The sequence below is a fragment of the Bos indicus x Bos taurus genome, chromosome 15, assembly GCF_003369695.1.
Source record: "Bos indicus x Bos taurus breed Angus x Brahman F1 hybrid chromosome 15, Bos_hybrid_MaternalHap_v2.0, whole genome shotgun sequence".
NCBI classification, from domain to species: domain Eukaryota; kingdom Metazoa; phylum Chordata; class Mammalia; order Artiodactyla; family Bovidae; genus Bos; species Bos indicus x Bos taurus.
The window spans coordinates 31,173,380-31,196,642 of NC_040090.1; the positions used below are offsets into that span (position 1 = coordinate 31,173,380).

The following is a 23,263-nucleotide window of genomic DNA, read 5'->3' on the forward strand; positions in this document are numbered from 1 at the left end:
CCCAGGTCTGAACCTCAACTCACCATCTCACTCCCCTTTTTCACAGAAGGCTCCTTTAGTGCCTTAGTCACCTAGGCCAGAGCCCAGGCACCATGACTTGGGCTTCCCCATCTTGCCCAATGCCCAACCAGTTACCATGTCTGGTCCGATTGGTCCACTTCCTAAATATCTGTCCCCAACTCCCCTCTCTGCAGTCTCCCCCCGGGGGGTGGCCTCTTCTCCCTTGCCTGGCCTCAGTGGCCCTGGCCTCCTCTTCTGCACCCTCCTCCCAGCAGTCAGATAGACTTTATAAAGCGTGAGTCAGACTACACACTGCCCCTGCTCAAAGCCTTTCAGTAGTTCCTGGGACCCTTGGTAGAGTCCAAATTCTCCTCCTGCTACTGAGGGTCCCTACCACATGAGCTCTGCTGGCTCCCTCAGCATCACCACAGGACTGACCCCTGTGCTCTGTGCTGGCCACATGGACTCCTGAAAGGGCCAGGTCTCTCCTTACTCGACCTTGCACAAGCTGTTCCCGCTACTGAGAAGACAGGGCAGAAGAAAACCAGCATGTCCTCCAGGGAAAATTCCTTTACCCTTTACCTCCCAAGTGCCCCCCACTCCAACCTGATGCCTTAAGAGCCCATATACTCAACTATGTCCCTAGCAGGACTGTCAATTCCTGCAGCAGAGGCTTGTCTCTTATTTGTCCTGGTGTTTCCTGTACCTGGAACAGGGCCTGACACATAGTGCATGCTAACATTTAATTCCATTCAACCAACATTTTTCCAGTCAGTGAATGAAGTGAAGGCGGGGTGGGGGGGCTGGTGGGACCAGAGGGGGTTCACAGACCTAAGCTCAGACCCAGCACTGCCAGGAGAGGTAGGAGGTCAGCAGGAGGAGGGAGCGTCTGCTGCTGGTGCCCCAGTCTGGCCTCCTTACGGCCCCTCTGCATTCACTCCTGCCCTGGAGGGAGCGTCCTCTGCGGATGGGTGGTGTGCCCTACAGTCATTCCTCTCTAACCTGGACCCTGGTGTTCCCACATGTCCAACAGCCACCCAAACTCAGAACGGCTGCGTTCAGGGACCCAGGCCACCCCAGGTCTCACCTGCATCAGAGTGCGCAGTGACTCCACATACGACTGCTCTGTGTCCAGCAGGGTCATGGTCACGTGCTTCCGCATATCCTGGGGGGACAGAAGGCAGAGGGTGAGCAGTGCCTTGTTCCTTTCACACGTGCCACCTGCAGTCACAGGGGCCCAGAGAGCCCACCCATGCCCTCTCCTAGGTCTTCAAGGTCTGTCCTCCCCAAAGCACCTTGGACCTCCACTCTCCAGGTCTGTGCTCGCGTGCTCCCCCTGCAGACAGTACCTGTCCCTGCAACTCCCAGCCTGCCTCCCCAGACCGCGCTCCTCAACTCTCATTTCTCCGCTCCCCTCTCCAGGCCTATTGGCAGCTTTGGAGATCTCCTGTTTACTTCTTGGCTCCCCTGTTGGACTCCTGAAAAGGACTCAAGAAAGTCAATAGCTTCTCACATTTGCGAAGGGCAATGCCTCCAGGCTACCCCTACTCCAGCTGCCAACTCCGAAAAACCCACCTCTGGACTGAGTACTATGGGGTCAGTCCCTACCCAGGGCTTCACATCATCCCAGAAAGTCAAAACTGTCACCTCCTGCTACAATAAAGAAAAGGTGGCCCAGAGAGGTAAGGGCAGTGCTAAATGTCACGCAGCAAGGCAGGGGCAGGGCTCAGCCCCTCTCAGACAAGGCTGGGTCCTGGTTCACTCAGTGAAAGAGGTTAACTGAGCCTTACTCCATGCCTGGCACTATTCTAAATGTCGTGCACTATTTTCTCCTTCTGACCATCCTGTGAGGTATGTGTGATTATTCTTCCCATTTTAAGGAGATCCAGGCAGCGATATCTCCATTCCGAGGCTCTGATGATCTGCATTATGGAGACTCACACCCATACCCTCTCAGGGGAAGGTGCATATCCCTGACAGGGCAGTCCCTGTTCTCTGGCAAGGTTTTTCTGGAAGTCAGTTTAGGGATGCCCTCTCTGTTTTCCATCCTGGGACTCAGCTCCCCTGCCCCTTGCCACCAGTTCCTATGCCTCTGGCCCATTCCTCCTCCAGGAAGCCTTCCCAGATGGCACAGCTCTAGGAGCTTCTCTCCCCAGGCAAGGACTCCACTCGAGGTCTCCTCCTCCAAGCTCCTGGAGTGGTCCTAAGCCAAGTCCCAACTCCGCTGGGCCCCAGATCTCTAGGGCTTATTCTCCCCTCACCACTCTCCTTCCCAGTCAGTCCTCAGTTTGGCCTCAACAGGAGCTTGGGCTCCAGCCATGAAGGCCTGCCAGTCAGCATGGATGCTCTTCGTGTGTGACGATGCCATGGTGAGTGTCTGTGTCTGTGGCCTCCCTCTAGTCCCCACCCCGGGAGCCTCTCAGGGTTGGGACTCAGCCGGTGGAGCAGGGCTGATCACTACTGTGCACCAGTCTGTGTCTGCTGAGTGGCCTAAGCACTGGGCTTGCCCAGTCGGCCTGATTCAGCCACTGCTCACCCCTCTGCTCGTAGACACCGCAGGTCCCCCCCTCCCTCTGACTCAGGGACTTAGAGGTCAGGCCTGTCCCCAGGTCTGTACTACCACAAGGCATATTTTAAAAAGCAGGCCTCTATGCTAGGAACTCGGGGTGGGGTGTGAATGACACCCCCTAGGGGGAGGGGAAGAGGCTGGCTTGCCCCCTCCTCAGCGCTGTGCTCTGATGGGTAAGAAGGCACTGGATTCTGTCTCAGAGCCCCCAGCTACAGCCAGACCACCTATGATAGTGCTTCTGAGGCCTTAAAAAACCAGGGCAGCTTCCAGTAGGAGGCAGCACCACCTAGGCCCCTCGAGGATGAAAGCTTGGGAGGGAGGGCATCAAGGGCCAGAAGGGCCTCCCAAGGAAAGGCCCAGATGCCCAACCTCCTGCAGGGAAACACCTCAGCGTGTCACAGATGTGGCCTCACTTCAGCCTCACACTCACAGCTCTATGACAGGACATATCATCGCCAATACAGAGATGAGGAAGTCAAGTCAGAGAAGTGGCCTGACTTGTCAGAGGTCACACAGCCAGTGACTGGCAGAGTGGGTAAGCGAGTCTCTTCAGTCACCTCATGCTAAGTCTTAGGGCCCAAGAACTCGGAGTTCTCACTCAGACTGCCTAGCCAGCCATGAGCCACAGGGTCCCCAGCCTGGCCCTTCCCAGCTGTGTGACTGTGGGTGGTTACCTAACCACCTGGACTTCTACATTTTCCTCTATGAAATGGAACAAATAACACCTCCCACCCAGTGCTGGGAAAGCGAGGACCTGAGGAGCAGGGCAGCTCTCTGCACACACTGGGTCTTTAAGGACCATCCTCACTGTGTCTCGGCAAGGTTGCTTATCTACATCCGTCTCCCTGCTGGACAGGCAGCTCCGACTGTAGGATCAGGCCAAACTCGGCCCTGGGTGGCACAGCCCCCTCCTCCAGCACTTCCCCAGGCCCAGCAGTGAGGGTCATGGGCAGGGAGGCCTCCTGAGGGAGGCAGGGCGGGCACTGGGCCTGATGGCCCAGAGCTGGGGTTAGTAACTCATGCAGTGAGGCTGACGCTGCAACAGCCGCCTTTCCAGCCTCCTCCCTGCTCAAAAGCACAGCAGGCCGTCACTCAGCTGTCAGGTAGAGGTACGGAAAACAAGGCCAGCTCCCTGTCACTGCATTGAGCGCCCCTTCCGCACGTGCCCAGACACGGGTGTGAGTATCAGTGGGGGCCAGGGGAAGCAGGGGACAGGCAGTGCAGCTGTCAACCAGATCAGCAGGCACACCTGTTCTGGGCGGGACAGCCCTGTAGGCCCAGCCTCCCCCAGAGCCTCTCACCCCTCAGCAGCCCCAACCCCAGACCTTCACTACACGGGGCACTGAAGGGGGAGGGGACGTGGGGCCCAAGGGATACAGCAGGAGGACAGGGCGGGGGGGCTCTCCTACCAGTATAACTGGGACGTCATGACCCAAAGCCCGAGACTCCTACATATGCGGCATGAAGACAGAGACATGTGTACAGAGAGCCGTAAGGCCAGACACCCCACAAAGAGAAAGAATGCATCCAGGTCCTTAGAGAAACACACAATGCAGCACAGGGAGGAGGACAAAACCACAGCCCCCACTGGAGCCCAGGAGAGCGAACAATCAGAGTCCAGGCCCAGAGAGGCACACAAAGCACAGAGACCGCGGGTGGAAGTCTCCCCCTACCCCACAGGGGAGCACACACTGAGCCAGGAATGGGGACACCATCCCTGCCACCCCAGCATGACGCCTCCCAGGCCCAGTGACTGCAGGGAGAGGATGGCAAGGAGGGGAGCAAAACTGACCGCCCTTAGCCCCCAGCACATACGTTCATCCTGAGACAGAGGCTGGCAAAAGCCTGTGGACCCAGGGTACCCTGGTGACAGCCTCAGCCTCCAGGCTGACCTGTATCGGCGCTCAGCACAGGACTGCCAAGCACTGCTGGGTCTCAGGGTGCAGGCCTGCTACCCAGCTGAGCTTGCCAGCCCTTCTGCCATCCCCAGTTTGCATTCTGGTGGCACCAAACCTCAGCATCTTGCTAGCCACATCACCCCTGCCAGGACTTCTCACACACCCTCCATCTCCCTGCCACCATCACTGATCACTAAGTCCCCAGCCCCACAGCCAGGCAGGCTGGGCCCCAGCATCTCTGCCTGTGCCTCCCCCAGTCCGGGGCGCCAGACTCCTAAGCCTTGGCCCAGGTCCCTCAATGCCCCTCCCCCTCCCCGTACCTGGGCCTCCCCGGGCTCCTCAGGGTCAGCGCTGTTGCTCCCCCCGGCGGGCTCCCCGGAGGCGGCGGCTGGGCCCAGATCGCGCATGTCTTCCAGCGCGATGGTGAACTGGGCCAGGGTCTTCACCATCTGTAGCATGCGGCCGGCCCGCCGCCGCCGCCGCCGCCGGGGCGGGGGCGCCGGGAGTCGACGGGCCCCCTCCCTCCCACCGAAGCTCCCTCCGCGGGGCTCAGCGGGGCCGCGGCGGCGGTCGCGCGGTATCAGTTCCAGCGGCGATCTGATGGCGGCGGCCGGGCCCGCGGCGCCGCTGTAGCCTCCTCCGCTGGGCGAGCGCGCCCTGCGAGCCCAGCGCGGCGCCGCCGGCAGCGAGGAGGGGAGGAGGGAGTCCCCCGCCCCCGGGCCACCCCGCCTCCTCCACTCGAGCCCCTCTCTCCCAACCCGCCAAAGGCGCCCCGCCTCGCCCCCGCAGCTTCGCCACACGGCGGCCTCCGGTCGCAGATCTATCTCCCTCTGTGGACACAAGTCTGCGCACACCCGTGGACAAAGGCGAGTACACTTTTTCCCACACCTGTACGCACGGAGGCACATGCAGGGGCATGCAAATGCCCACAGAGAACCAGCCCACATACATGGATGCCTGCCCTCGGTCCTCGACTAGTATACACGCGTGGGTCAGAGCCAAGGACACACACAACATAATCCCATACAGACCTGAACACTGACACACACATGAAACCGACCCAGTGCTGCAGGCAGCCACACGTGCTTCCGTGTTCATGCAACTATAACCAGGCACAAATAGGCACACAAATTTAGGGATGTGCACACATACACATCCCTGGAAACTGTTGCTGTCCTCCATCCAGGGACACAGCACTTGGACCATGGAGGGGACTACCAGGGAACGGCGTACCCTGAGTCACTCCAACACCTGCTCCACCCAGTAGACCTATGTCCTGTGCTTGAGACAGTCCAAGAGGCTTTGAGTCCTATTCCTCTCTACCCCATCCCACTACCCCCACGGGTAGGGGGCTCAGGCATTTATAGGCACAGCCCCCACCACCACCAGACTGTCCTTCAGGATGCCTCCTGGTGGGATCCTCAGAAACTGTTCCCTAAATCCCAGGTGGTGCCCAAACCTATTCCAGACTGATTTAATCATGAGGGGTACACGTGAGCTTGGTTTTGTACCAGTTTCTACCTCACCATGGGGCTCTGATGTGCCCTGCAGCTGCCTGGGGAACTCATAATTCCCTAGTATACTGAAGGCTCCCACACTCACCACACTCCTAACGGATTCCCTCCCCAAACCTGCTTCCCTCTGGGTTTCCTGCACAGAGAACTCCTGACCCCATCAACCAGGCCAGTCCCAGTCCCTACAGCTCCCCCATGCTTGAGAGCCCCTTCCCCTGCCACTTCCGTCTTAACTGAGAGAAACAAACCAGGCTCTCTCCTACCCCAGGGCCCTGGCCCATGTCTCTTTTCTCGCCTACAAGTGCTTTTCTTTTTTAAAATTTATTTATTTGGCTGCACCAGGTCTTAGTTGCGGCATGAAAACTCTTAGTTGCAGCATGAGGGAGGTCTAGTTCACTGACTAGGGATCAAACCCAGGTCCCCTGCATTGGGAGCATGGAGTCTTAGCCACTGGACTACCAGGGAAGTCTCTACAAGTGCTTTTTCTTTTCCTTTAAGACTAGTTGTAGTGCAAATGTCATCTCAGGGAAGCGGTCCCTGCACCTCTGATTAGGTCAGGTGCAGCTGCTCTATGCTTTCAAAGAGCCTCAGTTTTTCTTAACCAGGTATCACAGATTAAAATTATACACTTGAGCTAGATTGATGCTCCTCTCTTCCCAAGAGACTGTAAGTTCCTTGAGGGCAGGGCACACGACCCTTTCATAAGCCATAGCCCTCTGCACATAGATGTTGGCTAATGAAACAACAACTCTAGCAATTCTTCCTTCTCCCTTCTCCCCACACACCAAGCAGTCCCCACCCAGAGGCAAAGAGCCCATGCAGGTCCCAGCTCATGAAACTTTCCTGGCATCCCCATGGCACAGGATCAATCCTTCCTGCTGGCCCTTGCAGCCTCCTATCCTGCTCTGCCCCACTGCCTCCCCATCCCCCTGTTTGGCTCTCAACTAAGGTGAATCCACACCCCACACCCCTGGCCAGTAGCAGCATCTTCAGAGTCCCCAGATATCCAACACTAAAATTTTAACTCCCCAACAGACCAACCCTATGTAGCCAACAATGAAAACAGGCATAGGGAATTCCAAGAAAGTAGCAAGAGAAGACCGGGGTGACCTGAGCCTGGCAGGGGTCCCAGAGCAGTGAGCACTAACTACCCAGAGGTGGGGGTGCTCCCAGAGGCTGCACCAGGTGGCCGAGCCTGACACCTGATGGGTGCTCGCTAAGTCTGCCCTGCATAGTGAGAGAACCACTGATGAACCCATCTGTCTCTCCTGGGTCTCATGAGAGCCCCACCCTAAGCAACTCTTGAGCCAGTCTGCTGAGTGAAAGAACGAACGCAGGCAAGAGTGGGTGCTCTGCATGAACTCCCTTCCTGGTCCCTCTCTAGCAGTGGTTCTCAAAGTGCGTCCCTGTGCAACTCCTGGAGAAGGCAATGGCACCCCACTCCAGTACTCCTGCCTGGAAAATCCCATGGATGGAGGAGCCTGGTAGGCTCCAGTCCATGGGGTCACTAAGAGTTGGGCATGACTGAGCGACTTCACTTTCACTTTTCACTTTCATGCATTGGAGAAGGAAATGGCAACCCACTCCAGTGTTCTTGCCTGGAGAATCCCAGGGACAGAGGAGCCTGGTGGGCTGCCGTCTATGGGGTTGCACAGAGTCGGACACGACTGAAGCGACTTAGCAGTAGCACCAGCAGCAGTGCAACTCCTGGGGCCCTGTTAGAAATGCGCATTCTCAGCCTCCCTGACACCACCCAAGGAGGCAGAAGCAGGGGTGCTCCGGGAGAGCCCAAGCCCTCTTCTGCCTCTGGTTTGGGACCAGTGAGACTCCCCACTTGTCACCTTCTGAGTGAGATAGACTGTGGACTTCCCTAGGGGCAGGGCCTGCTCCTCTTCCTCCTCCTCTTGGGCTCATAACATTGCAGGGAAGGTTGGGAACAGCCAGACCAGTTAACTGAGTGATGGTTTGAGCAAGGAGGATGGACACCAGTCCAAACAGCCAGGTCCCAAAGGTAATCCCACATGAGTAAAAGGGCCGGTGGTCCGAAGGCCTCACCCCAGGCCCATTGCTTGATCACTGTAGCTACTTAACTCCACATTTGGCTTTCTCTCTGAACACCTCCTCCCCTATTTGACCCTTTCCAGCTATATGACCTGGGTCTTCTTTCCTCTAAGTGGCTGCGAGGCAGTGCAGAGCTGGGGCTTGTTAGTGAGTTGCACTCATTCCCTCCAGTGGGACCAGGCCCTGCAGAGATGAATCCATTCTGGCTGGCACCCAGGAGCTCCCAGACAACACACAGGGCTCAGCAGAGGGAATCACTCATGCCTCAGGAAATGGGGGTGAGGGGTATTCAGGGAGGGCTTCCTGGAGGAGCCAGGCAGGTCCCAAGGTCAAGAGATCCAGAGGCAAGTGGGTGCCCAGAAGGCAGAGTTCACCAGAGGTCCCCGCCCTGGAGAGTGGGGTGAGGCCTGGTGCTGACGGCACTGTGGGCTGTGGCTGCTTCATTAAAGACGGCTAATTAGATCCAAGCCCATTGCCGTGGCAACACAGGGGCTAGTGGGGGTGGGGAGATGAGGGAAGCTGAGAGAAAGAACAGGAGTGCAGAGCTGCTGCATCAGGGTGTCCAGGCATCTCCCCGATAACAGCACAGGTATCAGAACTCCTCAGAGTCCAGTCAGCTGGGGTGGAGGCTGAAGATACCCCTGGGCAGCTTGGATTCTGTTGGAGCTCCTCTGAGCTCCCATTTCAGGCACAGATTTCTTTTCCTTTTGGGTATCTGCAGTTGTTTCAAGCGAATCTGGCTCAGAATAGTTTTTAATTGTTCAGGTAGTTGGTATAGGCCCATCTAGCCCCCCTCTTCATGCCCTAAACCCCACCACACCCCATACACCACCCTCCCCAGTGGCAGGAAAGGGCTCTGATCCACGAGGGCACCGCCTCACTCCAGGAGGCCAGCTGGGCACCCCTGCCAGCCCTGGGCGACACCAATCCTCCCGACCCTGACCTAGTCTGTGACTGCTTCCCCAGCTCTGAGGGAAGTCTAACAACTCGCCAGCCTGCCTCTGGACACACTCCCACCCCGAGCCCCACCAAAATCACCTGCAAGACCTCTAGCCCACTTAGGGCCATGTGAGCTGGGCCAACTGGGGGACCAGTGATGAAAAAGGACATACGGATGGACAAATGGATGGCTAATGAGTAATGGCTGAAAAAATAACAGGATGGATTGATGATGGATGAATAAATAAATGGGTGGAAGAACAGAAGGATGAATCAATAAATGAGCACAAATGGACACACAGACACATGATCCAATAGATGAGAAGTTAACCGAGTTTTTATTTTATTCATTTGTTGACAGTTTAACAAATATTTATTGAGTACCTTCCAGGTACCAAGCATAGTGCTGGGTGGAGACTCAGAGGTAAGAAAAAAAGCCTGTGCCCTGTTGGGCACCACAGTCTGTGTGGGAAGATAGGAACTTGAAAACAAAAATGACAAGTACAGGTTCAGGGGTGGTGGGTCCCATCAGGCTCTCTCAGGCCAGGAGGGGTCTCCAGCCTTTCACATGAGCACAGATACATAAGTATTTACCAGCAGAATGTCTGGGCCCCAGAGCTGCTCAAATCAGAACACTGGGAACTCCATAATCTTAGAATCTTAACCACCACTCTTAACCATCACTAATGCTATTTAAACACTTTTCAGGTGCCAAGCACCCCACCCCTGCTTTCCAAGCCCTGGCTCTTTTGATCCCCACGGCAGTCCTACACAAAGGGTTTCGATACTGTTATCCCTGCATTTTACAAACAGGGGACCTGAGACTCAGGGAAGTCACCTACACGGTAAGCAGTGGAGCCTGGGTGGCTGCTTTCAGGGCCCGTGCTCTTAAACCACCACCTCCCCTGGGAAGAGCCCCCTCCACTTCCCCTGGGGCTCACCTGCCTCCCTGGTGCCCTAGTTGCCTGAATTGCCTTTCTGCAGCCTCATCTGTACTGAGACAATGACACATTCTCCTGACCCAGGTCGGAATTGATAGAAAACAAAATGCTGTCCATCCACAGGCAATGCTGGGATCACGGAGGCGCCTCTTCCCTGGGAACTGAGCCCTGGCTAATGGCCCAGATGGACTGTCTGCGTTCCTGACCCCACCAGTGTCCACGGGCATGGAGTTAGTACTGGATGTTCCCAACCTAATGGGCTATCCATTTCGCTGATGGTTGCTGCCCTTCTCAGGTCCTCAGGTTCATCAATGAAAGTTCCAAAAGAGGGATTTCTGGGCATAGCAATTAGGAGTGCAAACTGTGGAGCCAGACAGTTTGGGCTCAAATCCTGGTTCGACCAGGTGATATGACCTTGAGCAAGACTCTTTCCCTTCCTGGGGCCTCGGTCTCTCCATCTGTTCCTGTTTGAGACCCCTTCCCTCTTCCTCCCATCATCCATCCCTTCCCACGTCACAGCCTGTCCCTTACAGACCCTCCCTTCTGGGAGGAGGGGCCTCTCAAGGCTCCACCGAGTTCCCAGGCCTCAGGCAGCTGCAAGGGCAGTCTCCAAGCCACAGGACTCCCTTGGGACTGGCTGCTCTGGATGGGCCCCAGAATTCTGGGGAATGTGCTTTGAGAACAGGAAGGGGAGAGATCAAGGGCCTAAGGAGCCTCAGGTCCTTCCTGCCACAGGGTCACTGCCCCACTCAGGTCAGACAGTGCGCACTTGGAGGTGGGATTATGAGAGACAATACGTGTTTCAGCTGTGCAGGCTCATGCACGTGTCTGTGCATCCCTGTCAGTGGTCTGTGGCCATGCGACTGCACAGCACCTCTGTGGGTGGTGATCCCTGTGGTTCTTGGCAGAGGTGGAAAGTGAAGGGGCCACATCAGTAAAAACCAAAAACAGCTATAGCTGAGCATTCACCATGTGCCAGGCATGGGAGAAGTACTTTACATCACTGTCTCATTTTATCCTCATAAGCAGTCCAGGGGAGTGTGGCAGCTTGCATTTTTCAGATAGCTATCACAGTATCTTCCATGACACATGGTCTTCTTACAGTGTGGTACTGACACTCTTCCTACAGAGTGATGAGGTTTATGTTCCCTACCCTTGAAACTGGGTGGACCTTTGTGACTGCCCCAACCAATAGAGTCCAGCAGAAGCGATACTATGTGACATCCAAAGCGAGGTGGTCCAGTGATTAAGACGTTGCCTTCCAACGCAGGGAATGCCAGTTCAATCCCTGGTCGGGGAACTAAGACCCCACATATGCCTCATAGCCAAAAAACCAAAACATAAAACAGAAATACTGAAACAAATTCAATAAAGACTTTTAAAAAATGCTCATTAAAAAAGAATCTTAAAAAAAGGCAAAAACAAAGCTAGGCCATACCCATGCCATGCTCTTTAAAAAAAGCAAAAACAAAGCTAGGCCACACCCATGCCATGCTCTTCTACCTTGCTCTTGAGTCACTCATTCTTACAGCCCAGCACCACGTTGTAAGGAAGCCCAGGTCACAAGCAGAGGCCATGTGCAGGCTACCCCAGCTGACAGACCGATGAGGTCCTACTCAAATACCAGCAGAAACTGCCAGACTTGTGAATGAGCATGACTTCAAGGTGAGTCCAGCCCAGCTACTACTTGACAGTGATTGCCCAAAAGATTCTGAGTAAGAGCCACCTAGCTGAGAAAGCAGGCCCAGAGAAGTGAAGAAGCCATAGTTATGGAGTCAGTAAGTGGCGGAGCTGGGATAAGATCCCAGAGTCCTTAATGTCCTGATGGGAGACATGAAGTAAGAGAATGATTTCTGCACAGACCCAGATTTCACTGTTGGTCCAGAGGGGTCCATCTGGGACCCCAACCTCTGTAGCACTAGAAAATCTCCCCACCCTTCCAGAAACCACCTCTGATGGCTGAAAGGATTGAGGGGGCAGCTCTCATTCTCTATGCTGGGACTCAGGCCCAGCTTCTGGCGGCTCAACCATGCTGCCCACCTTTCAGCCCAGAAGGGACACCCCACCCACTGTACTCCTGACCGCTCATCTCAGGGAATGACATGCACTCCGTATACCGTTGGTGGGACTTTTACTTCCAAGTCATGTCCAGTGAGGCACTGTTTCTTATGTATTATCTCATGTAATCCTCACACCAATTCTGAGTTACATATCACTATTACTGCCATTTTACGGGCTTCTCTGGTGGCTCAGAGGTAAAGAACTTGCCATCTTACGGGTGAGGAAACAAAGGCGAGGAGAAGTGAAGCAACTTGTCTGAGGTTATGAAGTTGGATGTGGCAAAACTGGCTGGAATTTAGCAAAGCTAGGGTCTGATGCCGCATAATCAGCATATCAGAGGAGTTGTATGACTTCACCAGGGTCACAGAAAACATAAATGAGCAGGCTTGCTGCTGCTGCTAAGTCACGTCAGTCGTGTCCGACTCTGTGTGACCCCATAGACGGCAGCCCACCAGGGTCCGCCATTCCTGGGATTCTCCAGGCAAGAACACTGGAGTGGGTTGCCATTTCCTTCTCCAATGCATGAAAGTGAAAAGTTGAAAGTGAAGTCGCTCAGTCGTGTCTGACTCTTCTCGACCCCATGGACTGTAGCCCACCAGGCTCCTCCGTCCATGGGCTTTTCCAGGCAAGAGTACTGGAGTGGGGTGCCATTGCCTTCTCTGGGACCAGGCCTAGAGTACCTTAAATTAGATGGTTATGGGCTGTGTTCTCTATTCTGTCCCCTGGATAATGTCCATAGAAGCAGAGACCAGACCTCTCTACGTTTACAGCTGTGTCCCTGACATACAACAGGTGCACCATGCATATCTGTTGATTGACTTGCTCTGACTTGTCAAGTTGCTCCTCCTTCTGGGATTCAGTTTCTTCCTCTGTAAACAAATGGGGAAGGAGGGAAGGTACAGGTGGACTCTAAACTCCTCACCAGGCTCCCTGAGGGAGGGGGATAAGTGAGGTCATGCCCGGAGATGGGGGGTGGACAGTTTGACCTTTCTCCCTGATTTCAGTACCAGGACCCAGTCTTCTTGCTTGACTGAGGAAGTTGGAGCTCCAGGAACTGCACTTCCTCCAAACACCCATGGGTGGCAGCAGAGGCCCGCATGGCATGGGGCTGGGGTGCATGTGGTTTGAATTTAACTTCAGCCTTGTTTCATGTGGGTTTTTTCCCTTTCTTCTTCCAGGGCTCTCCCACAACCACACCCCCACGCCTTAATTTGAAGAAGATACAGCTGGATCCTCCAGCCTGGGAAGGAAGGGTTTCTTTTTTTTTTTGGAAGGGTTTCTTAACACCATGGATAATGGCCGGAAGCAGGAGGTGGAGGTTAGGAGGTAGGAGAATAGACAGACCCCAACAGATGTGAAAAACATCTCCTGAAGAGCTAGTACACTCTGAATTAACTCATCTCCAGGGCCCAAGAGGTTGGGACTGTCACCACCACTTTATAGGCAGAGAAACAAAAACCCAGATTTTCTGGGTCCCATATCTGAGTGGGGATGCGTGTGCATGTGCATGTGCTTATGCGGGGTGTGTGTGTGTGTGTGTTGGGAGGGTGGATGGGCAGTAGGCAGGAATACCACTGGGAGTCTGATGAAGTCTTAAGTGCGTGTACAGGCTCAGTCATGTCCGACTTCTCAACCCCCAGGGACTGCTGCCCGCCAAGCTCTGCTGTCCATGGGATTTTCCAGGCAAGAATACCCGAGTGGCTTGCCATTTCCCTACTCCAGGGGATATTCCCAAACCAGGGCTCAAACCCGTGTTTCTTGTGTCTCCTCTATTGGCAGGTGGATTTTTTACCGCTGCACCACCTGGGAACCCCAAAGTCTTAAAGTTGTTGTTAAGTCCCTCAGTCATGTCCAACTCTTTGCGACCCCATGGACTGCAGCACACCAGGCTTCCCTGTCCTTCCCCACCTCCCGGAGCTTGCTAAAACTCATGTCCATTGAACTGCTAAATCTAGCAACCCTAGCTCCCTGGAAATGCACCCACCCACCCTGTGCACACTGCTGCTCACAGCAGTGGTCTGGCCCCTGGTCCCAGTCCTGGCTCAGAACTTGTGGATGAGGTCAGCTTCCAGAGCCCTTCCCTACCAGCTCTAAAAATTATTCATTCAAAATGTTTAAACCTTGCTCAGCACAGACCACTGCACAGCGTATCGGGTCCTTACGCGCTGGGCCCCGCACCACCATCTTCCAGCTGTTGCAAATATCCCTTCCCCTCAGCCTTGGTTTTTTTCACTTCAAAAATGAGGGTGGGGCTTCCCTGGTGGCTCAGTGGTAAAGAATCTGCTCCCCAGTGCAGGAGACACGGGTTCCATTCCTAGTTGGGGAAATCTCACATGCCGTGGGACGACTAAGCCTGAGCAACTAACGCCAGCTCTAGAGCCTGCGCTCAGCAACAAGCGAAGTCACTGCAACGAGAAGCCGGCACACCGCAACTAGAGAGTAGCCCCCGCTCACCACAACTGGAAAAGACCTGTGTGCAGCAGAGACGACCCAGAGCAGCCATAAATAAATAAATCTTTTTTAAAATGAGGGGGAACATCTATTGCAGAGTAAGTGCTCTGCAAAGGAGAGCTCGCTTCCCTCACCTCCACCCATTCTCCAGCATGCAGGCAGGCTGGGGTGAAGGATCGTGGGAACGGAAGTTAGCCAGTGCCTGTTTCCAGCCCATCCTGTTCCCTCCCTCCTTCCCTCGAACCCAGGCACAGTTGTGGGGGGAAGCCTCCATTTGTGTGTGCTGTCGGGGTGGGATGGGGTGTCCTGCCTCTAGAGCGGAAGATGACTCACTAGGCTGTGGTCCAGGCACCCTGGGAAAGGCCAGGCCAGCCTCAGGCCAGAGCCTTGGGGAGCCAGGAGGCAGGGAGGAGGCGGGGCAGGGCTTGCCTGAGCCACAGACATCATCCTGGGGGCTCTCAAAGCTCCGCAGCCAGAAGAGCTCATCTTCCCCACTTCCCACAGTGCCAGAAATTCTACTTAGACCAATGAAGGCCCAGGGAAACTTGAGGGTCTATCAGCTCCTGCTGCTGCTGCTGCTAAGTCACTTCAGTTGTGTCCGACTCTGTGCAACCCATAGATGGCAGCCCACCAGGCTTCCCAGTCCCTGGGATTTTCCAGGCAAGAACAATGGAGTGGGTTGCCATTTCCTTCTCCAATGCATGAAAATGAAAAGTGAAAGTGAAGTCGCTCAGTCGTGTCCAACTCTTAGCGACCCCATGGACTGCAGCCTACCAGGCTCCTCCATCCATGGGATTTTCCAGGCAAGAGTACTGGAGTGGGTTGCCATTGCCTTCTCCCCTATCAGCTCCTATAAACCCACTAATCTGGCCTCTGTTCTAGACATGGATGCTGACTGAAGAAGGAAGAGGTGCTCCCTTCCCTTCTGAGCTCACAAACCATGCCTAGAGCAGAGCCAGCCCATGATCAGTAAACTCCATGTGTGTGAATTAGTGGATGAATGAAGCAAGTATCAGTGTACTGAATGTGCACAGCACCTTTAGAATGTCCACATCCAATCTTCCCTTGAAGGAGGGAGCCAGGGAAGGGACTGTTCCTTCCCATTTTATGTATGGGCACTGAGGCCCAGAGAGGAAAGTTTCTCCTGACCCCCAGGGTAGTAGGCAGTTGAGGCCAGAACCAGGCCCTTGGGGCTCCACTACCACAGCTTATCCAAAGGGACCGAACCAGCTGGGAGGCCTCATGGCCCCTACCTGTCATGCCCCTGCCCTATTCCAGGACCCAGAGGACACTCCCAAGAAAGGAGCAAGTTCCATCCGTTACTCTGGCTCTGGAGTGAGCCCTGAGCCCCGGTGACCCTGGCCCAACCCAGAGACCAGGGAAGCGCCACCACCCCCCTACCCCAACCCCACCATCACACCAGACAAACCAAGGGTGGCCGAGATGCTCAGGGACAGTGACTATACCCTACGCAATGATCCCTCCAACCTTACCTCAAGGGGGCTGTCACTGGGCTGGGGCCATGCTGACAAAAGTGGTCTCTGCCTTGACTGACCAGAGGCAGCCATGGCTTCTAAGCCCTTTTGCACTGTGTCAGCAACTGGTGACCAGCCCTAATGCCCACCATGTGTTGTGTGTGTGGTGTGTGTCTGTGTGTCAAACGTGTTTGTGGTGGGCGGTTGCAGTACACAACAAGATTTATAGCTGAAGGTCAGCTTGAGCCACGTCTAGGTCCTGAGCCACTCTCCCAAGGCATCAGAGTTAGGACCACTACATCTAGGAAGCTGTCTTGACAGCCCAGATCTGTCAACTCCCCGCTCCTTTTCTGAGCTCCTTGGGCTTCTGGTGTTCCAGCCTTAAAATCTCAGCGTTTCTCTGGGCTTACTATTGTGATACTAACAATAAGAGACACCAACTCAGCACTTTAGTTTACAAAACGCTTGCAGGGCCTAATGTCATCAGATCCTCACAGCAACTCAGTGGGGAGATCGAGGCTCAGTGAGGACCCATAACTTGCTCAGGTTCTTGTGAGCAGGAGGTTGTGGGGCTGGGGTGCAAATGCCCCTCTTCCACTGAACTGCTGTGGGTCTTTGGGTAAATCGATTAACCTTACTGTGCCTGAACACAGGAAGAGAGCAATGGCATATAAACAGGACTTGATCTCCCTTGAGAGGTTCATAATGTGCTACTTACGGGTATTTATTTTAACCTCCAGATCAGCCTCCTGGGGGGGCCCTATTATTTCCTGCTTTACACAAAAGGATGGTGGGCACAGTGAAGTCCAGGACCTGGCTCAAGGTCTCACAGAAGACAGGACTTGTGCATCTGGGGAGCCAAGGAGTCTGGATATCCATACCTATTCCACAGTGCAGGAGAGAGGGTCCCTCCGGCCCAACGGAGAAACTCAGATAGCAGGCCAGGCCCCCAGCACGAGGAGGACACTCACACTGCCTTCTTCACAAGGCGGAGACTGACCACAGAGCTCTTTCAAATGCCATGGAGAAACATTCAGTATAATCTTAAATGAAAGAAGCAAGGATTTCCCTGTGGTCCAGTGGTTAAGAATCTGTCTGCCAATGCAGAGGACACAGGTTTGATTCCTAGCTCAGGAAGATTCCACATGCCACAGGACAACTAAGTCCGTGCTCAAACGACTGAGCCTACGTGCTGCAACTACTGAAGTCTGCACATCCTACAGGCTATGGTCCGCAACAAAAGCAGCCACGGCAATGAGAAGCCCAAGCACTGCAACTAGGGTGTAGCTCCCATTCACTGCAACCAGAAGTCCGTGCACATCAGTGAAGACCCAGTGCAGCCAAAATAAATAAATAAAAATTTACAAAAGAGGCCAGAAACATGTAGCACACCATGTCAGCATCATGAACTATACATAGGAATATGCAAGGAGAAAAGCCTGCACTGATGGCTGCCCTGGGCACTCGGAGGCCCACAGGTGTGCCTCAGCTCCTTCCTCTATATAATAGAGAATTTAAAGGACTTATTTAGCATAGGACCTGGAACAAAGAGCTCTCAATAAATGTTGGCTGTTATGAATAACCAGAGAAGCTTAGAAGGCAGGTCATCTCAGAGGTAATCTTGACCGGCCCTCTTCCAGGGCAGGCAGCCCTTGGCAGCCCTTTCTTGCGACCCCAGAACCAAGCAGCTCCCTTACAAGGGTCCCCTGGCAGCTCCTTGTACTATGGGCAGGTCTGTGCAGGGGAAAGGCCAAGCTGGGCTGGGTCCCTCAGTCCCTGAGTGGCCTTAGTACTGGACAGTGGTGACCTTGGGAAGAATCGTCCATCTCCCATCCTAAATTCTCTGGTCTCAGACCTTGCCATGGGGTTATTTTCCAGGAACAAGGTTGGGAGGGGCTTCCTGGGTGTCTGTTTTGTCCCCAGCCCAGGACACCACCTCTGTCCCTCCCACTGTCTCTGAGATAACTGAGAAATCTTTACTGCAACACTCTGTGCCTTTTCCATTTTCTCCTTGGAAAACAAACGAGAGCCAGCTGGGTCTGACCTCCCCCAACCCCACCGCCAACCCCTCCACCTCCCAGGGGCGAGAGGCCCTCTCTGTCTCCTCCCTGGACTAGCAGAGAACCCCCAAGAGGAGGGGCCCTGTGAGCTGGGTGTTGCTATGGCAATGGAGCCCTGGAATTTGACCACTGGGGCCCAGGAGTGGGGGTGGGGAGTTGGTACAGGCCATGCTGGGGGCAGGGAGGAGGGTCCATAGGTCCAGGAAAGCCAAGGAGAGCAAAGGCAGGGCAGGGGTCAGGTCCTTCCATGGCCTCAGTTTCCCCATCTGTAAAGGGGAAGAGGCATGGACCTCAAGATAAAACTGGAATCTGGCTGAGGGCTAGGGGTGGGGGGAGTAACCAGAGCAAGGTCAGTTGTCCCTTTGATGGATAGAGACTCTAGGGAACAGAGATCTACCCCAGTAACACAGTAAGTCCAGAGCAGAGCCAAGACTAGACCCTGGGTTGGGGTGGGGGGTGGTGTCTGTCCACTCTGACTTTCTTATTTCTCTACTGGTGAGGACCAAGGATGCCTGTTTCATGTCTGGGGGTAGAGGACCTCTAAGAATGGCTATGACTGGCTCAGCCCACAGTCCTGAGACAACAGACGATGTGTCTGCCCCCAGCAACCCCATGCATTCCTGGATCTGGTGGGCTGGCAAAGGGCCTGCCCCCACCTCTGCTTGCAGTGCCGGGCTGTAGTGGGTATTTTTAGGGTGCCTGCCCATCTCCACCTTCCCGCCTGCCCACTCCAGGAACACAGTGAATTCTACTGCCAGCTCCCCTCCAGTTCAGCCAAGCCTGAGTCGGGGCTGGACTGCTGGCCATCCTCTATGCCCCTGCCTCCAGGCAGCCCTCTCTTGCTGGCTTCCTCCTTCCTTACACTCAACCCTGGGATCAGGGTGATCTTCAGGGCCCCTTCATCTATGATACTCTAGGCCCAGAGAGGGATGGGACTTGTCCAAAGTCACACAGCACAGATGAGGATTTGGGGATGTGGTGCCATCCGCCTCTGCCCCGTCTCCACCTGTCCATCAAGTTATTCCATGCTGCCCCAAGCCTTCCTCAACTCTTGGCCACTGATCCCCAACAGCCACAGCCCTGTTCCCCTCCCACTCCAAAAAGATGCTCCCATTCTGACCAAGTAAGGCCTGAGTTGAAAATGCCAGCCATCTGGAAGAAAAATCGAGTTGGAACCATAACTCACACTACACAGGATGAATTCCAAGTGGATCAAAGATGTAAATGTAAAATAAAACAAGAAAACATAAAATATCAATACCAGAGGAAAACATGGGAAAATGGATTTATAAGCTTAGACAGGGAAAGGCCTTTCTAACCATGACTCCCAACCCAGAAGCCATAAAATAGAAGCTTGATAAATTAAACCACACAAAAATTAAAACTTCTGCATGGCAGAAATATACCATAAACAAAGTCAAAAGTGAAGTGACAAGTCAGGAAAAAATATTTGCAATCCATAACCTAGACAAAGGACTAACCTCCCTAATATTTTAAAAGTTCCTAGTAATTTAAAAAACAAAAGGCCAATAACCCAACACAAAAATGGGCAAAGGGTGCAAACAGTTCACAGAAAAGAGAATCCAAATGTCTCAGACGAGTGGAAAGATGCTCAGCCTTACTCATTATAAGATAAATGTAAATTAAATATATTGAGATATCATGTCACCCACCAAATTGGGAAAAACTCTCAAAGGTCTGACTCGGTGAGGCTGTGGGAAAGAGGTATCTTTTTCAGGTAGCAGACCCCTGTGGACAGCATCAAAATTAAAATCACATGTACACTCTGTTCCTTCAATTCCACTCCCAAGAAACTGCCCTAAACATACACCAGGCCCCATACAAATGAACCTATGAACAAGTTGATTTACTGCAGCACTATCTGTAACAGCAAAAGACTGAAAATGACCGAAATATCCTTTATAATGTGGCTAAATACCGCTTGGTAATCTGTGCAGTGAGACACCAGGTGGTACAAGAGGGAATACGGAAGATGATGAGGCAGCCTTCCAAGTGATATTCAGTGGAGAGAAGTATGGACCATGAGCTACTATCTGTGGGCAAAGTCAGTGCATTTGCTGGTATTTGCATATACAAGGATTCACAAGATCTAATAACTCAGTTCCCGGGATATGTCAGGGAGGCTATTGGAGGGAGGAGATTTTTTTTACCCATTTTGATTTTTATTAACCCTGTGAATATATTATCTATTCAAATTTTCAAATATATACATTGAATTAAAAAAAAAAAAATCCTTCCCCTCACAGTCTGGCTCCTAAGCCTGCTCCAGCCTCACATCTCAGTTCTGAACAGCCTCTGCAGCCCTTATCCTCCTCACCCATCAGAGGCCTCAGCCTCTTCTTCATGAACCATCACTTCTGTACACTCCCTCCTGGGTGGGTACTCTCTGGGCTCCCAGTAGCTGTACATCTCGGTCCCAGCCCTGATCACCCCTGAGGTCACTGTCTCTGTGAGTGTCTGCATATAGCCCTGCGTTTCCGCCTACACACAGCACCAAGTCCAGAGTGGCTCCAGATGAATGAAGAAGGAATGAAAGAATGGTGCGCTGCCCTGGACCCTGGGTTTGGAACCTTTGTCTTTGCTTTCTCTCTCTGCTCTCCTAATCGGTCTCTAGGACAATTCCAGTCCCACCTGTGAACTCCTCCAAGATGCTCTCCCTGCCCAACTTGTAGTCATACAGGGGCTTGACAAAGTCCTTTCTTCAGAGAACTGCTAAATTCCTCCTTCACAGGCCACCTCCCCACCCACACCCACTCCTTAGGTTGAGCAACCTCAGGGCTGGGCTTTGATTGAACCAGAGTTTGGAAATGAGTCCTCAGCCTGGATTAAGGTCCGGGGGTCTGGAACCCTCTGGGCAACTGTGAACAATCTTGCTCCTCTCTGGGCCACAGATACCCTCTGTAAAGTGAGGTTGGCACCAGGCAGCTTTACAGCAGGGTGAGGATTTCTGCCACTGAGAAACTGGCAGAGCCTCAAGCCCACAGAATCCCACCCCACCTCTGGTAGATCCTTAGCTCTGCTCCTAGGGCAGCTGCCTGGGGGCAAACTCTGAGCCTCTCTTGGGAAACTCAGTTTCTCCCTCCTCCCACAAAGATGACCCTCTAGGATATTCCTGGTAACTCCATCCACTCTCTCCACCCCCGGGAACCCTCCTCAGCCAGGCCAGGCTACTAACCTCCCTTTTCTTTCCAATCTACTTTATGATTTCCTACTGATCCTCAGTGGTCAGTGGTCCAGCCCCACCACCAGATACATTATCACATTTCTCACCAAAACCCTGTAACAGGTACCATCACAATTATTCCCATTTTACAGATGCACAAACTGATCCACAGAGGGACTAAGTATTTGTTCATTGTCACAGAGCTAAGAGGAAGAGCAGGATGTGAGCCTTAGCCATCTGGCTCCAATCTGTTCCAACCATTACACCAACACAACTGGATGCAGGGTCAAGTTCAAGCACTCAGGCTGGCCCCCGACTTCCTGGGTGACTCGGTCCTTACTGACCCACCAGCATCAAATTCCCCACTGTATCACAGTGACTGTGTCATGCTCTGGCTATGGTACTTCCTCCAACCCATCACACTCTTCTATGCCCTAGACTCTGGCATGTGCTAGTCTCTCTGCCAGGTGCAGCCTCCCCTATCTTTACACTTGGCAATTTCCTACTCATTTCCTGTTTCTGGTGGCCAAAGAAGTGGGAGCGCAGGCTGTGTGTTGGGCCAGGTTAGGCCAGTGCCCAAGGCGGGCAAGCCTGGCTCCTGAGGCCTTGGAATTACCAGACTCAGACCTCAGGCTTCCTCCTGCCAACACCTGTTCATACTTCCTTTTTACTCACTCTCAACTCTGAGGAAGTCTCCCTGACTCTAACCTAAATTACCTCACCCCAGAGGTACCAGTGGGACTCCTGCACCTCTAGAGGATCTGCCTCCACCAGACTCCAGGTGAGTGAGTAAGCCGGGCCAGACAGCACCCACCTCCCACAAAGGGGCCTGCACCTTCCCAAGCAGCAGCAGTTGGCAATGGGGGTCTTTCCACCATTCCCACAGGTCATCCTCCTGGTCAAGTGGAGCCCTACCCAGCTCTAGAGGCTCCTGATGGGGGGAATCGCTTGCTCAGGAGCCTCAGGGTGGGGTGCTCCATCAGCCTGGCTCCCCCTGGAGAGCTGGCTCCCAGTGGGCTTTGTCCCTGCCCAGGGAGCCTGGCTGGGCTAACCTTGGGTTTTGTGGGGGGGCGGGGGGCGGGGCGGGGGGGTGCTGAACTTCTGAGCCTGCAGAGAAACTGAAGGGAGAGGTTGTTCAGCTCTAAACTCTACACCAGAGCCCACTGCCCCAAATAGAGATTTTCTGCCTGAGTCCCAGGGGGCTCCATGCAAGTACATCATGAGAAAGACATGGTCAAAGGGCAGCCATGGCCCCCACCTTCACTTAAATCAACAAGGTTCCAAGTTGACCTAGTTTATAGCTCTGTGACAAGATTCCCCTAGAAGAAAAGGTTCTACTGTTTTTAAAAGCGTGGAAATTACTGCCCTGGGATCAAATCCAGACTTTCAGTGCTGGCCTTCTGGACTCCCCAGGACCCACCTGACTTCTTCAGAACCAGGGAGCTTTCATGGTACCCCAAATGCACCAGAGCTTTTCCATCACAGGCCTCTGCCTTCCTGGTTCTTTCTGCGTGAAGCCCTTGGCCCCATTTCTGTCTGTCAGGGCCCTATTGGTTCTTCAGTGCTCTAGCCACTGCCCCACATCAGCCTCCCTTACCCTCCTTCTGAGTCTGAGTTCTCAGATGGGACTCCCTAGGGCAGGAACCCCTTTCCACATGCTCACCCTGAATATACAAGCACAATATATAGTGAATGGAAATGGAACTGAATTTTAAAGGTTACCCCAGGCTTTCTTCAAGCACATTACCAGGCTGATCCCACAGTTAATTACCCAGGGCTAATTATAAAAGCCAGCAGCAGCTGTGCAGTCAGTTCAGTTACTTCACCAGTGACAATGAGCACCCAGTCCTCAGTCAAACTGCCGGACTTTCCCCCTGGGAGCGAGGTCCTGCTCCAGGCAGAAGGTAAGCTGAGGCCCTCTCGCCAGGCACCTGGTTCCAGTGTCCACTGTCCAACTTAGCCCCATGTTGGACACTCAGGGTTCCAGGGCAAGGAAGAACTGCTCTGTTCGCATCTCCCCAGATGGGTAACACCAACTCATATCCCTTGTTAAGTTGACACCTGGCCACCTGTATTGACTCCCACTTCACTGTCATTAAACCTTGCTCCA

The 23,263-nt window shown here is 53.8% G+C and overlaps 1 protein-coding gene across 1 annotated transcript in view; it reads right to left on the bottom strand.

The window, feature by feature from the left end:
- Positions 1 to 23,263, bottom strand: part of ARHGEF17 (Rho guanine nucleotide exchange factor 17) — a 58,389-nt gene that overhangs the window by 18,422 nt on the left and 16,704 nt on the right. The window contains exon 2 of the mRNA XM_027562960.1: positions 1,088 to 1,165. Within this exon, the coding sequence (XP_027418761.1) occupies positions 1,088 to 1,165 (78 nt within the window). The remainder of the gene's footprint in view (positions 1 to 1,087; positions 1,166 to 23,263) is intronic.